At 36.8% G+C, this 12715-nt stretch overlaps 1 protein-coding gene across 1 annotated transcript in view; it reads right to left on the reverse strand.

Moving 5' to 3' along the window:
- Positions 1 to 775: 775 nt before the first annotated feature.
- Positions 776 to 12715, reverse strand: part of LOC118892610 (60S ribosomal protein L5-like) — a 33140-nt gene continuing 21200 nt past the window's right edge. The window contains 1 exon segment of the mRNA XM_036847352.1: positions 776 to 1648. Coding sequence (XP_036703247.1) covers positions 776 to 1648 — 873 coding nt within the window.

Consider the following 12715-nt stretch of genomic DNA (forward strand, 5'->3'; position numbering starts at 1 on the left):
ATTTATTTATTTATTTATTTTTGGCTGTGTTGGGTCTTCAGTTCGTGCGAGGGCTTTCTCTAGTTACGGCAAGTGGGGGCCACTCTTCATCGCGGTGCGGGGACCGCTCTTCATCGCGGTGCGCGGGCCTTTCACTATCGCGGCCCCTCCCGTTGCGGGGCACAGGCTCCAGACGCGCAGGCTCAGTAGTTGTGGCTCACGGGCCCAGCTGCTCCGTGGCATGTGGGATCTTCCCAGACCAGGGCTCAAACCCGTGTCCCCTGCATTAGCAGGTAGATTCTCAACCACTGCGCCACCAGGGAAGCCCTATTTTACTTATTTTTTAATTTTTATTTTATTTATTTATTTTTGGCATGTTGGGTGTTTGTTGCTGTGTGCAGGCTTTCTTCAGCTGTGGTGAGTGGGGGCTACTCTTTGTTGTGGTGCATGGGCTTCTCACTGCGGTAGCTTCTCTTGCTGCGGAGTACGGGCTCTAGGTGCATGGGCTTCAGTAATTGTGGCACAAGGGCTCAGTAGTTGTGGCGCATGGGCTTAGTTGCTCCATGGCATGTGGGATCTTCCTGGACCAGGGCTGGAAACCATGTCCCCTGCATTGGCACGTGGATTCTTAACCACTGTGCCACCAGGGAAGTCCCCAACATTTATTTTACTTATGAATCTCTTTCTTATTTTTATTTATTTATTTTTTTCTCTTTCTTATTTTTTTTTCACTTGTTCAATAAGTTTATTACTGTCTTTATCTGAAAAATCTTTATAGAAATTGTGGTTTGGTTTATTAACTCTCAGCAGCCCATTCCTGAGCTCTAAGGAAGCTTGCCTTCTTCTGAGCTACCCGATCGTTCTCCTGCACAAGTGACATTTTGGGACGGTTCCACTTCTTCTTTTTAACTTCTTTCTTAGGCTTCTTCTCATACACTGGATTCTCTCATATTGCAGCATGAGCTTTCTTATACATCTCCTCCATCATATCTGGAGTTACGTTGTTCTTTATGTATTGAGAGAATTGTTTTTTGTAAGCATCTTCATCTTCTTCAATCAGGTAACGCATATAATCTGCAACGTTCTGCCCCATGATGTGCTTTTGGTGTACCTCAGCATTAAATTCTTTGCTTTCTGAATCATAACCAGGGAACCGTTTGGTACTGTGAGGGATAGATAAGCCTCCATCGGCAGCTCCCTTCAGGGCCCCAAAAACTTTATTCCCAGTAGTAGTCCTGGCAAGCCCTGCATCCAAGTAACAGGTGAAGGCACCAGGTTGACCATCAATGCTTTCCACATTGTATTCATCTCCAGTCACCTCGACTTGGCCTTCATAAATTTTGTCCATACCAAACCTATTAAGAAGGCTGCATGCCAGCAGCAGGCCAGAACAATATGCTGCAGCATAATTTGTCAGGCCAACCTTCACACCATAAGCTGCACAAACTATCATATCTCCTTCTATACGGGCATAAGCAATCTGATGAATGATATCTCTGTTAGTTACATGAACTATCATTCTGTATTTGGGTGTGTTGTACTTATTTTTATCTTGGATTACCAATCGTTTCCAAGCATAGTAGTCAGTTTTGCCCTGTCGTCGTCTTCTAAATTTCACTTGGTATCTCCTAAAGTAGGCCTTATTCTTGACAACTTTAAAAAACCCATCCTGTAGAACAGAAGCCCTAGCTGCCACTCCTCTTTCTTATTTTTAAAGCTAGAATTATTTTCCTTCCAGCTTTATTGACGTATAATTGACAAATAAAATTGTATATATTTAGGGTGTACAACAGGATGATTTGATAAATGTATACATTGTGAAATGATTACCACAAGCAAGTTAATTAACACTTTCATCACTTCACATAGTTACCTTTTATTTGGTGGTGAGAACGCTTAAGACCTATTCTTTTAGCAAATTGCAGGTATATAGTATAGTAGTATTAACTACAGTCACCACACTGGAACTTATTCATCTTATAACTGAAAGTTGTACCCTTTGACCAACATCTCCCCTTTCCTCTCCCTTCCAATCTGGCAACCACCGTTCCACTCTATTTCTATAGTATGATATTTTTTTAGATTCAGCATATGATTGAAGTCATACAGTATTTGTCTTTCTCCGTCTGGTTTATTGCACTTAGCATAATGTTCTCCAGGTTCATCTACGTTGTCACAAATGGCAGGATTTTCTTTTATGGCTGAGTAATATTCCAACTATCCCTGATGAATATAGATGCAAAAATCTTCAACAAAATACTAGCAAACCGAAGTCAACAGCACATTAAAAGGATCATATACCATAATCAAGTGGGATTTATCCCTAAGATGCAAGGAAGTTTTAACATATGCAAATCAGTAAATGTGGTAAATGACTTCAAAAGAATGAAGGATAAAAATCACATGATCATCTCAATAGATGCAGAAAAAGTATTTGACAAAAAACAATATCCTTTCATGATAAAAACTCTCAACAAGTTAGGTAATAGAAGGAATGTACCTTGATATAATAAAGGACATATATGACAAGCCCATGGCTAATATCATTCTCAACAGTGAAAAGTAGAAAATATTTCCTCTAAGATCAGAAACAAAACAAGGATGCCCACTCTCACTACTCCTATTCAACATAGTACTGGAAGTCCTTGCCAGAGCAATTAGGCAGGAAAAAGAAATAAAAGGCACTCAAATAAAAAAGGAAGAAATAAAATTGTCTTTGTTTGCTTTTGGATTTCAACTTGAGCAGAGCTTGTCATGGTTAGTTCATCTCTTCCACTCAAAAGCTGAGAGCTAGAATCATTTGAAGGTACAGTTTATTCTGGTTATTGGCTGGACCTCAGCTGAGGCTGGGCTGGAACACCAATTGGTGGTGCCTCCGTGTGACAGCTTTACTTCTTCACATCATAGCGACTGGGTTCCAAGACTGTGCATCCCAACAAGACCAGGTGGAAGCTGTACTACTTTTAGTGACCCAGCCTTGGAAGTCACATAGTACCTCTCTGAATAGTCATAGGCTCCCACAGATTCAAGACAAGGGAACTTAGACCTCTCTTCTCGATGAGGGATTGTCCACATCATACTGTAGGAAAAACATGTGGGATGGCAGGTATTGGTAGAGTCATTCCTAGAATATGAAATTTGCCAAAGCAGTTGATTGCATTAATTTTTCTTCACATTTTTCCCAGTGAAGTGTCCTAGCTCAGTCATTTTCTTTTCTTTTTTTTTAAAAAAAAATTTATTTATTTTTGGCTGCATTGGGTCTTCATTGCTGCGCACGGGCTTACTCTAGTTGTGGTGAGCGGGGGCTACTCTTTGTTGCAGTGTGCAGGTTTCTCATTGCGGTGGCTTCTCTTGTTGTGGAGCACGGGCTCTAGGCACTCAGGCTTCAGTAGTTGTGGCACGTGGGCTCAGTAGTTGTGGCTCTAGGGCTCTAGAGCACAGGCTCAGTAGTTGTGGTGCATGGGCTTAGTTGCTCCACAGCATGTGGGATCTTCCCGGACCAGGGCTCGAACCCGTGTCCCCTGCATTGGCAGGCGGATTCTTAAACACTGCACCACCAGGGAAGTCCCTCAGTCATTTTCTTAAGCATGGTGTTTGCATTGTTAAAATTAATTTCATTCTGTGGATTTTTTTCAAGAATTTTTTAAAGCTACTTGTCCATTACATAAGGGTTGGTTTAGTTAAATATGGGTAATGCACTCCACCAGGCATACCACCTCCTATAAGGCAAATTAAAATGCACCTACATTAAATGTATCTATTTTTTCTATAAAAGAGGAAATGATCATTACAATTTTTCTCTTGAAATCATTTTCTGTCATGAGTAGATTACTTATTTAACCCTCAGCTGGATACTTTGAGCATCCATAGATTTTCACATGAAGTTGAAAAACAAAAAACAAATAATTTTCACTATAATAATTTTTTTAACCTGAGAATGAGTCTTTATTACTAAAGTGAGTTTAAAAAAATTTTATTTTGAAATAGCTATAGACGCACAAGAAGTTTCAAAAATAGTACATAAAATCCTGTGTACCCTTTACTCAGACTCACTCAGTATTCCCTCTTACATACGTGTGGTGTAAGATTGCAACTAGGAAATTCACAGTGGTACAATGTGTGTGTGTAGTTGTATGCAATTTTACCACATGTGGATTTGTGTAGCCACCACCACAACCTAGATACAGAACTGTTCCCCTGTGTAGTCACACCTACCCCGCTCCCCACAAATCTCTAAAAATCACTAATCTGTTCTCCATCTTTATAATTTTTGTCATTTTGAAGGTGTCATAGAAATGGAACCATACAGCATGTAACCTTCTGTGATTAGCTTTTAGCACTCAACATAATGCCTTGAAGGTCCGTCCAAGTTGTTGCATGTATCATGGTATTTCGTTCTTTTTTAAAATTACTGGATGTGTTATGGGTTGAATTTTGTCATTTCCCTTACCCCCCACTCCCCCGCCCAGTTCATATGTAGGTGTCATAACCTCCAACACCTCAGAATATGACCTTATTTGGAGATAAGGTCTCTACTGAGGTAATCGAGTTACAGTGAGATCATTAGGATGGGCCTTAATCCAATATGACTGGTAGTCCTTATAAGAAGAGGAAATTTGGACACAGAGCTACACACTGAAGGAAGATGATGTGAAGATGCAGGGAGAAGACATCTACAGACCAAGGCTAGAGGCTTGGAACAGGTACTTCCCTCATGGCCCTTGAAAGAAATCAACCCTGCCAACATTTTGATCGCAGACTTCTGGCCTTCAGAACTCTGAGAAAATAAATTTATATTGTTTAAGCTACCCAGTGTGTGCTACTTTGTTAAGGCAGCCCTAGCAAACGAATACAGGGTAGTATACCATTGTATGGATATACCAGAATTTGTTTGCCCATTTACCTGTTGAAGGACATTTGGGTTATTTCCAGTTTTTGGCTGTTACAAATAAAGCTGCTGTGAATATTTGTGTGCAGGTTTTTATATGAGTGGGCTGTAATGGAATTTTAATAAATACTATAGCCAACAATGAATGAAGTTGATACAACATTTCACTTGGTAGTCCTTTCTTTAAACATTTATTGATTTCAATTTTGTGGTTTTCCATTTGTGTTTTAGAGCAAAACTCTGCTTCATTTTTTTTTTTTCATCCCTTGATTGCAATTATTTTCAGATTCTCCTGGGAAGCTTCAGTGTGTGGGTGGGCACTGCCCAGCTCTAATGCTTGAGGAAAGAAATAGCTGGGCCTGGCTAGATGCCCAGTGGGGAAATATGCCCCAGAGAATCTTCCCAAATGACCTACTGTAATTGATTTTGAAACACTATTGCCCCCTAGCCATTGCTTTGGAATACACATCATGGAAGAGTCGGGAATCATTGTGAATGGGGTTGAGGAATGAATTTATCTACTATACTTGAAAGACTTCTCAGTGATGGGATCAATCACTGCTGGTGCTTGTCTCATAGTCACCTCATCCTCACTCCTTCCCCAGGCAGCTCCAAACACTTTGAACAAAGTTTGTTCAAGTACAAATGTGTTGTTTTGTTTTATATTTCTTTGTCTTTGACCTGCCGGTCCCATTGTCCTTTCCTCCATCTTTTAAATTTCTTTTCATCGAGGTAAAATTTATATACAGTAAAATGCACAGCACTTAATTTTGATAAGATTAGACAAATGCATTTACCTATGTTATTATCACCCCAATCGAGATATAGAACATTCCTATCACCCCAGAAACTTCCCTCTTTGTCTCTTTCCAGTCAACCCCATCCTACCATCACCAGAACAACAACTGTTATGGTTTTTACCATTGTAGATCAGATTTTTGCTTTTTTTTGCAACTTAAATAAATGGAATTGTTATGTACTTTTTTGTGTCTGGTTTCTTTCAAAGTCTAGCCACTTTGTTGAAAAGACTTTCCTTTCCTCTTAACCATAGAGCCTTTGTAGAAGACTAAATTGACCATACATGTGTGGGGCTATCTCTGGACTCTCTATTCTGTTGTTTGCTATATTTGTCCATCCTAATATTTATGAGACACAGTCTTAACTTTCGTAAATTTGTAGTAAGCCTTGCAATCAGGTAGTGTGTTTTCAAAGTTCCTTTAAAAAAAAAGTTTGTTCCTTTTTCAAGATTGTCTCAGCTTATTCAAGCTCATTGGAATTTCCATACACATTTTAGGTTCAGTTTGTGAATTTCTATTAAAATCCTGGTGGGATTTAAGTTGGGGTTGCTTTGGCTCTATAAATTAATTTTGAGAGAATTGTCATTTTAACCACTTTGAGTCTTCTTATCCATGAACATGTTATATCTCCTCATTTATTTTTAAAATATTTTATTCAAAAAAGCTTTGTAGTTTTCCATGTAGTGGTCTTGCACATATTTCATTAGATTTATTGCTAGTATTTTATATTTTTGATGTTAAGTAGTGTTCTTTTTAAAATGTCATATTGTGTCTTTTGATAAGCAAATTTTTCCCCCCCAATTGTTTGCTGCCAGAGGAGGACATACAATTGATGTTTTAATATATTAACCTTGTCTCCTACAACTTTGCTATATTCACTTATTAGTTCCGGTAGTTTGTAGAGTTTTTTGTTTTGTTTTCTATGTAAACAATCAGGTTGTCTGCAAACTAAGACAGTTTAAAATTTTTAATGACTATATTTCTTTTTCATTTCTATTGCACTGTCTAGAACCTCCAGAACAATGTTAAAATATAAAGGATGAGAGCAGACATTCTTGCCTTCTTCCCAATCTTAAGGGTAAATTTTTCACCATTAAGTTTGATGTTAGTTATGTTTTTTAAAAAATCTATCCTTTATCAGATTGAAGAAGTTCCCTTCTATTCCTAGTTTGTTGAGACTTGTTTGTTTTTGTTTTGTTTTGTTTTTTAAAGAAGAATGGGTATTGAATTTTGTCAAATGATTTCCCTACATCTGTTAAGATAATCACATGTGTTTCTCACTCATTCTTTCAATGTGGTGAATTATAGAGATTAATTTTCAAATATCAAACCAAACTTTCATTCCTGAAATAAACCTCACATGGTCATGGTGTATTAACCTTTTAATATATGACTAGATTGTGATTCTTATTATTTTCTTAAAATTTTTCATCTATGTTCATGAGAAATATTGATTTTTAAATTTTATTTTCTAGTAATGTCCTTGTCAGGTTTTGGTATCAGGGTTTTTCTGGTTTCAAAAAATGAGTAAGTAATTGTTCCTTTTTTTAATCATCACTGGATGAATTTGTGTCAGATTGGTATCGTTTCTTCCTCATATATTTGGAAGAATTTACTGGCAAAACTATATAGGTCTGGAGTATTTGTGGAGTGGTTTTAAATTATAAATTCAATATCTCTAGTAGATATAGAGCAATTCAAATTTTCTATTTCTTCTTATGTCAGTTTCAGAAAAAAGTTTTAAAATAAATTTTACCAAAAACATACAGATAGCAAATAGGCACATGAAAAGATGCTCAACATCACTAATCATTAGAGAAATGCAAATCAAAACTACAATGAGGTACCACCTCATACTGGTTAGAATGGCCATCATTAAAAAGTCTACAAATAACAAATACTGGAGAAGGTGCAGCAAAAAGGGGACCCTCCTACATTGTTGGTAGGAATGTAAATTGGTGCAGCCACTATGAAAAACAGTATGGAAGTTCCTTAAAAAACTAAAAATAAAACTGCCATATGATCCAGCAACCCCACTCCTGGACATATATCCAGAGAAAACCATAATCTGAAAAGATACGTGCACCACAATGTTCATAGCAGCACTATTTACAATAGCCAAGACATGGGAGCAACCTAAATGCCCATTGACAGATGAATGGATAAAAAAGATATGGCACATATACATAGTGGAATATTACTCAGCCATAAAAAGAATGAAATAATGGCATTTGCAGCTACATGGATGGACCTAGAGATTGTTATATTAAGTGTAGTAAGTCAGAAAGAGAAAGACAAATGCCATATGATATCACTTATATGTGGAATTTAAATATGACACAAATGAACTTACTTACAAAACAGAAACAGATTCACAGACATACAAAACAAACTTATGGTTACCAAAGGGGAAAGGGGGTAGGGGAGAGCTAATTAGGAGTTTGGGATTAGCAGATACAAACTATTATATATAAAATAGATAAACAACAAGGTCCTACTGTATAGCACAGGAGATTATGCTCAATATCCTGTAATAAACCATGATGGAAAAGAATCTGAAAAATGAATATATATAACTGAATCACTTTGCTGTACACCAGAAAGTAACACAACATTGTAGATCAACTATACTTCAATATAAACAAACAAACAAACAAATAAATAAAATTTATCTACTTATCAATGTTATTGGCAGATAGTTGTTAATATTATACAGCCTATACACTTTTTAATGTCTGTAGGATCTGTAATGATGGCCTCTCTTTCATTACTGTTATTGGTAATTTGTGTTTTCTCTTTTTTTTCTTGGTCAGTATATTGTTGAGTTATTTATCTTATTAATCTTTTAAAGAAACCAATTTTGGGGACTACCCTGGTGGTCCTGTGCTAAAGAATCCACCTTCTGATACAGGGGACGTGGGTTCGATCCCTGGTCAGAGAACTAAGATCCCATATGCCGGGTGTGTGGGGCAACTAAGCCCGCTCACCATAACTACAGAGCTCGTGCACCTCAATGAGAGAGACCCATGCTGCAAACTACAGAACCCACGCACCCTGGAGCCCGCACGCCACAACTAGAGAAAGAAAACTCACATGCCATAACTAGAGAGAAGCTTGTGTGGTGTAACAAAGAGCCTGCACTGCAAGGAAAGGTCCAGCGCACCTCAATGAAGACCGTGCACGCTGCAACTAAGACGCGATACAGCACAGAAAAAAAAAGAAAGAAAAGAAAAAAAAAGAAACCAATTTTTACCTTTATAGATTTTCTTTATTGTTTGTCTCCTACATACTTTATTGATTTGTGCTCTTATCTTTACTATATACTGTCTCTACTTACTTTAAGCTTAATTTGATCTATTTTTTTAAAATGTGGGAGCTTAGATCGTTATTTTTAAACCTTTCTTATTTTTCCATGTATTCATTTAAAGCTATAAATTTCCATATAAACACTGCTTTAATGGGAATCTAACAAATTTTGATATATTGTGTTTTCATTATAATTAAATTAAAAATAATTTTACTTATGATTCTTTTTCTGACACATGGGTTGTTTCTGTTTCATTTTGTTTTTAAACAATGTGTTATTTAATTTCCACAAATTTGAATATTTTTCTAATTATCCATTTTATTAACTTCTAATTTAATTCTGTCATAGAGATCATGCTATGAGTGATTTCAATCATTTGGAATTTATTGAGACTTGATTTATGACCCATCATATGGATCCATTTTACTGAATACTCATGTAAACCTGCAAAAAATATGCATTAGGTCGAACATTTTGCTCTTTGTTTTCTATTTGTATCATCTATTATTATTTCCTTTCATGCCTTTTATCAATTAATTAAACATGTTTAAAGTTTTCTATTTTATCTCCTCTTTTAAGTTTTGAACTGTATCTCTTGGATTTATTATTTATTTATTTAAATGTTCTTTTTTTAAAATTTAATTTAATTTAATTTTTTATACAGCAGATTCTTATTAGTTATCTATTTTATACATATTAGTGTATATATGTCAATCCCAATCTCCCAGTTCATCTCACCACCACTGCCCCCCCGCCCCCACTTTCCCCCTCTTGGATTTATTTTTGAAGAGATTGCTATTGTGAATACAATAGGCATCCTTCATTTATCACATTAGTCCTTAGATTAATTTTATACCACATATTGTATAAAGTTAATATCTTAAAGCAGTATAATTTAATTTATATCCCTTTCAGCTATTGTGTTATTGTTGTCAAAGATTCTATTTCTTTGTATGAGAAAACTCCCATAATAACATTGTTATTATTTCTGCTTTGAACAGACATGGCTTTTTTTTTAAGGAAAAAAATACTTTTATTGTTCATTTTAAACATATACATATACACACACACATATATACCCACATTTAGAGAAAAGGCACAATTCATATTCAAGAAAATGTTGAAGGTTTAGAACACCTGAAACACATAGTAAACCAGGAATTCTCAATATTAAAGTCTTCAAAGCTGTGATAACTTAAAAAGGAAAACAAAACTACACTTTCTTTAAATTTTCCTTGACTTTTTTATGTTGTTATCTTTCAAGGATGTATTTAGAGGAACTTCCCTGGTGGCACAGTGGTTAAGAATCCACCTGCCAATGCAGGGGACACTGGTTCGATCCCTGGTCTGGGAAGATCCCACATGCCGTGGAGTAACTAAGCCTGTGCACCACAACTACTGAGCCTGTGTTCTAGAGCCTGCAAGCCACAACTACTGAGCCTGCATGCCACAACTACTGAAGCCTGCATGCCTAGAGCCCGTGCTCCGCAACAAGAGAAGCCACTGCAATGCGAAGCCCGCGCACTGCAACGAAGAGTAGCCCCTGCTTACCACAACTAGAGAAAGCCCATGTGCAGCAACGAAGACCCAATGCAGCCAAAAAAAAAAAAAAAGAATGTGTTTAGATATTTTTCACTCTATTAGGTGAAGCATTCGCTTCCTTCACCTTCACATCAGGGAGGTTATCTTTGAGTCAGTTGCACTATTGTTTCCTAAGACAAATAAGTTTAGGTTGAAACGAAGGCAACAAAATTCTTGGATGAAAAGATTTTCTGACAAATTTTTATAAGTGATTGATTGGAATACATAAGTGGAAATTTGATTTTCAAAAACACAAAATGGAATACATAAGTAGAAATTTGATTTTCAAAAACACAAAATAAAGATCAAATGGAAATTATTACAAACGATGAAAAAAAGTTACATGAAAACACTACTGTGCTGCTGCTTCAGAAATCTTTTGTATTACTTCTCTTTTGTCACTAAAAGAATATTTAGCACAACTCGTAGATGCTAAGGGAGAAAATACATATTTCTCCTAGTATTTTCCTTTTGGCTTTTGCTAAAAGGACAGAAGTTCTGATATAATGCAGAATTTAAAACTAAAATTAAAAATACCTGGAGAGTCAGCTCTACCCACCACCAGAGCCTCCCATCAAGCCTCTTGATAGCCTCAACCACCAGAGGGCAGACAGCAGAAGCAAGAAAATCTACAATCCTGCAGCCTGTGGAACAAAAACCACACTCAGAGAAAGATAGACAAGATGAAAAGGCAGAGGGCTATATACCAGATGAAGGAACAAGATAAAACACCAGAAAAACAACTAAATGAAGTGGACATAGGCAACCTTCCAGAAAAAGAATTCAGAATAATGATAGTGAAGATGATCCAGGACCTCGGAATAAGAATGGAGGCAAAGATCGAGAAGATGCAAGAAATGTTTAACAAAGACCTAGAAGAATTAAAGAACAAACAGAGATGAACAATACAATAACTGAAATGAAAACTACACTAGAAGGAATCAATAGCAGAATAACTGAGGCAGAAGAACGGATAAGTGACCTGGAAGACAGAATGGTGGAATTCACTGCTGCGGAACAGACTAAAGAAAAAGGAATGAAAAGAAATGAAGACAGCCTAAGAGACCTCTGGGACAACATTAAACGCAACAACATTCGCATTATAGGGGTCCCAGAAGGAGAAGAGAGAGAGAAAGGACCTGAGAAAATATTTGAAGAGATTATAGTCGAAAACTTCCCCAACATGGGAAAGGAAATAGCCACCCAAGTCCAGGAAACGCAGAGAGTCCCATACAGGATAAATCCAAGGAGAAACATGCCGAGACACATATTAATCAAATTGGCAAAAATTAAAGACAAAGAAAAATTATTGAAAGCAGCAAGGGAAAAATGACGAATAACATACAAGGGAACTCCCATAAGGTTAACAGCTGATTTCTCAGCAGAAACTCTACAAGCCAGAAGGGAGTGGCATGATATACTTAAAGTGATGAAAGGGAAGAACCTACAACCAAGATTACTCTACCCGGCAAGGATCTCATTTAGATTCGATGGAGAAATCAAAAGCTTTACAGACAAGCAAAAGCTAAGAGAATTCAGCACCACCAAACCAGCTCTACAACAAATGCTAAAGGAACTTCTCTAGGCAAGAAACACAAGAGGAAGAAAGGACCTACAAAAACAAACCCAAAACAATTAAGAAAATGGTCATAGGAACATACATATCGATAATTACCTTAAACGTGAATGGATTGAATGCTCCAACCAAAAGACACAGGCTTGCTGAATGGATACAGAAACAAGACCCATATATATGCTGTCTACAAGAGACCCACTTCAGATCTAGGGACACATACAGACTGAAAGTGAGGGGATGGAAAAAGATATTCCATGCAAATGGAAATCAAAAGAAAACTGGAGTAGCTATACTCATATCAGATAAAATAGACTTTAAAATAAGAATGTTACAAGAGACAAGGAAGGACACTACATAATGATCAAGGGATCAATCCAAGAGGAAGATATAACAATTATAAATATATATGCACCCAACATAGGAGCACCTCAATACATAAGGCGACTGCTAACAGCTATAAAGGAGGAAATCGACAGTAACACAATAATAGTGGGGGACTTTAACACCTCACTTACACCAATGGACAGATCATCCAAAATGAAAATAAATAAGGAAACAGAAGCTTTAAATGACACAATAGATCAGAT

Source organism: Balaenoptera musculus, chromosome 3 (genome assembly GCF_009873245.2).
Source record: "Balaenoptera musculus isolate JJ_BM4_2016_0621 chromosome 3, mBalMus1.pri.v3, whole genome shotgun sequence".
NCBI classification, from domain to species: Eukaryota; Metazoa; Chordata; class Mammalia; order Artiodactyla; family Balaenopteridae; genus Balaenoptera; species Balaenoptera musculus.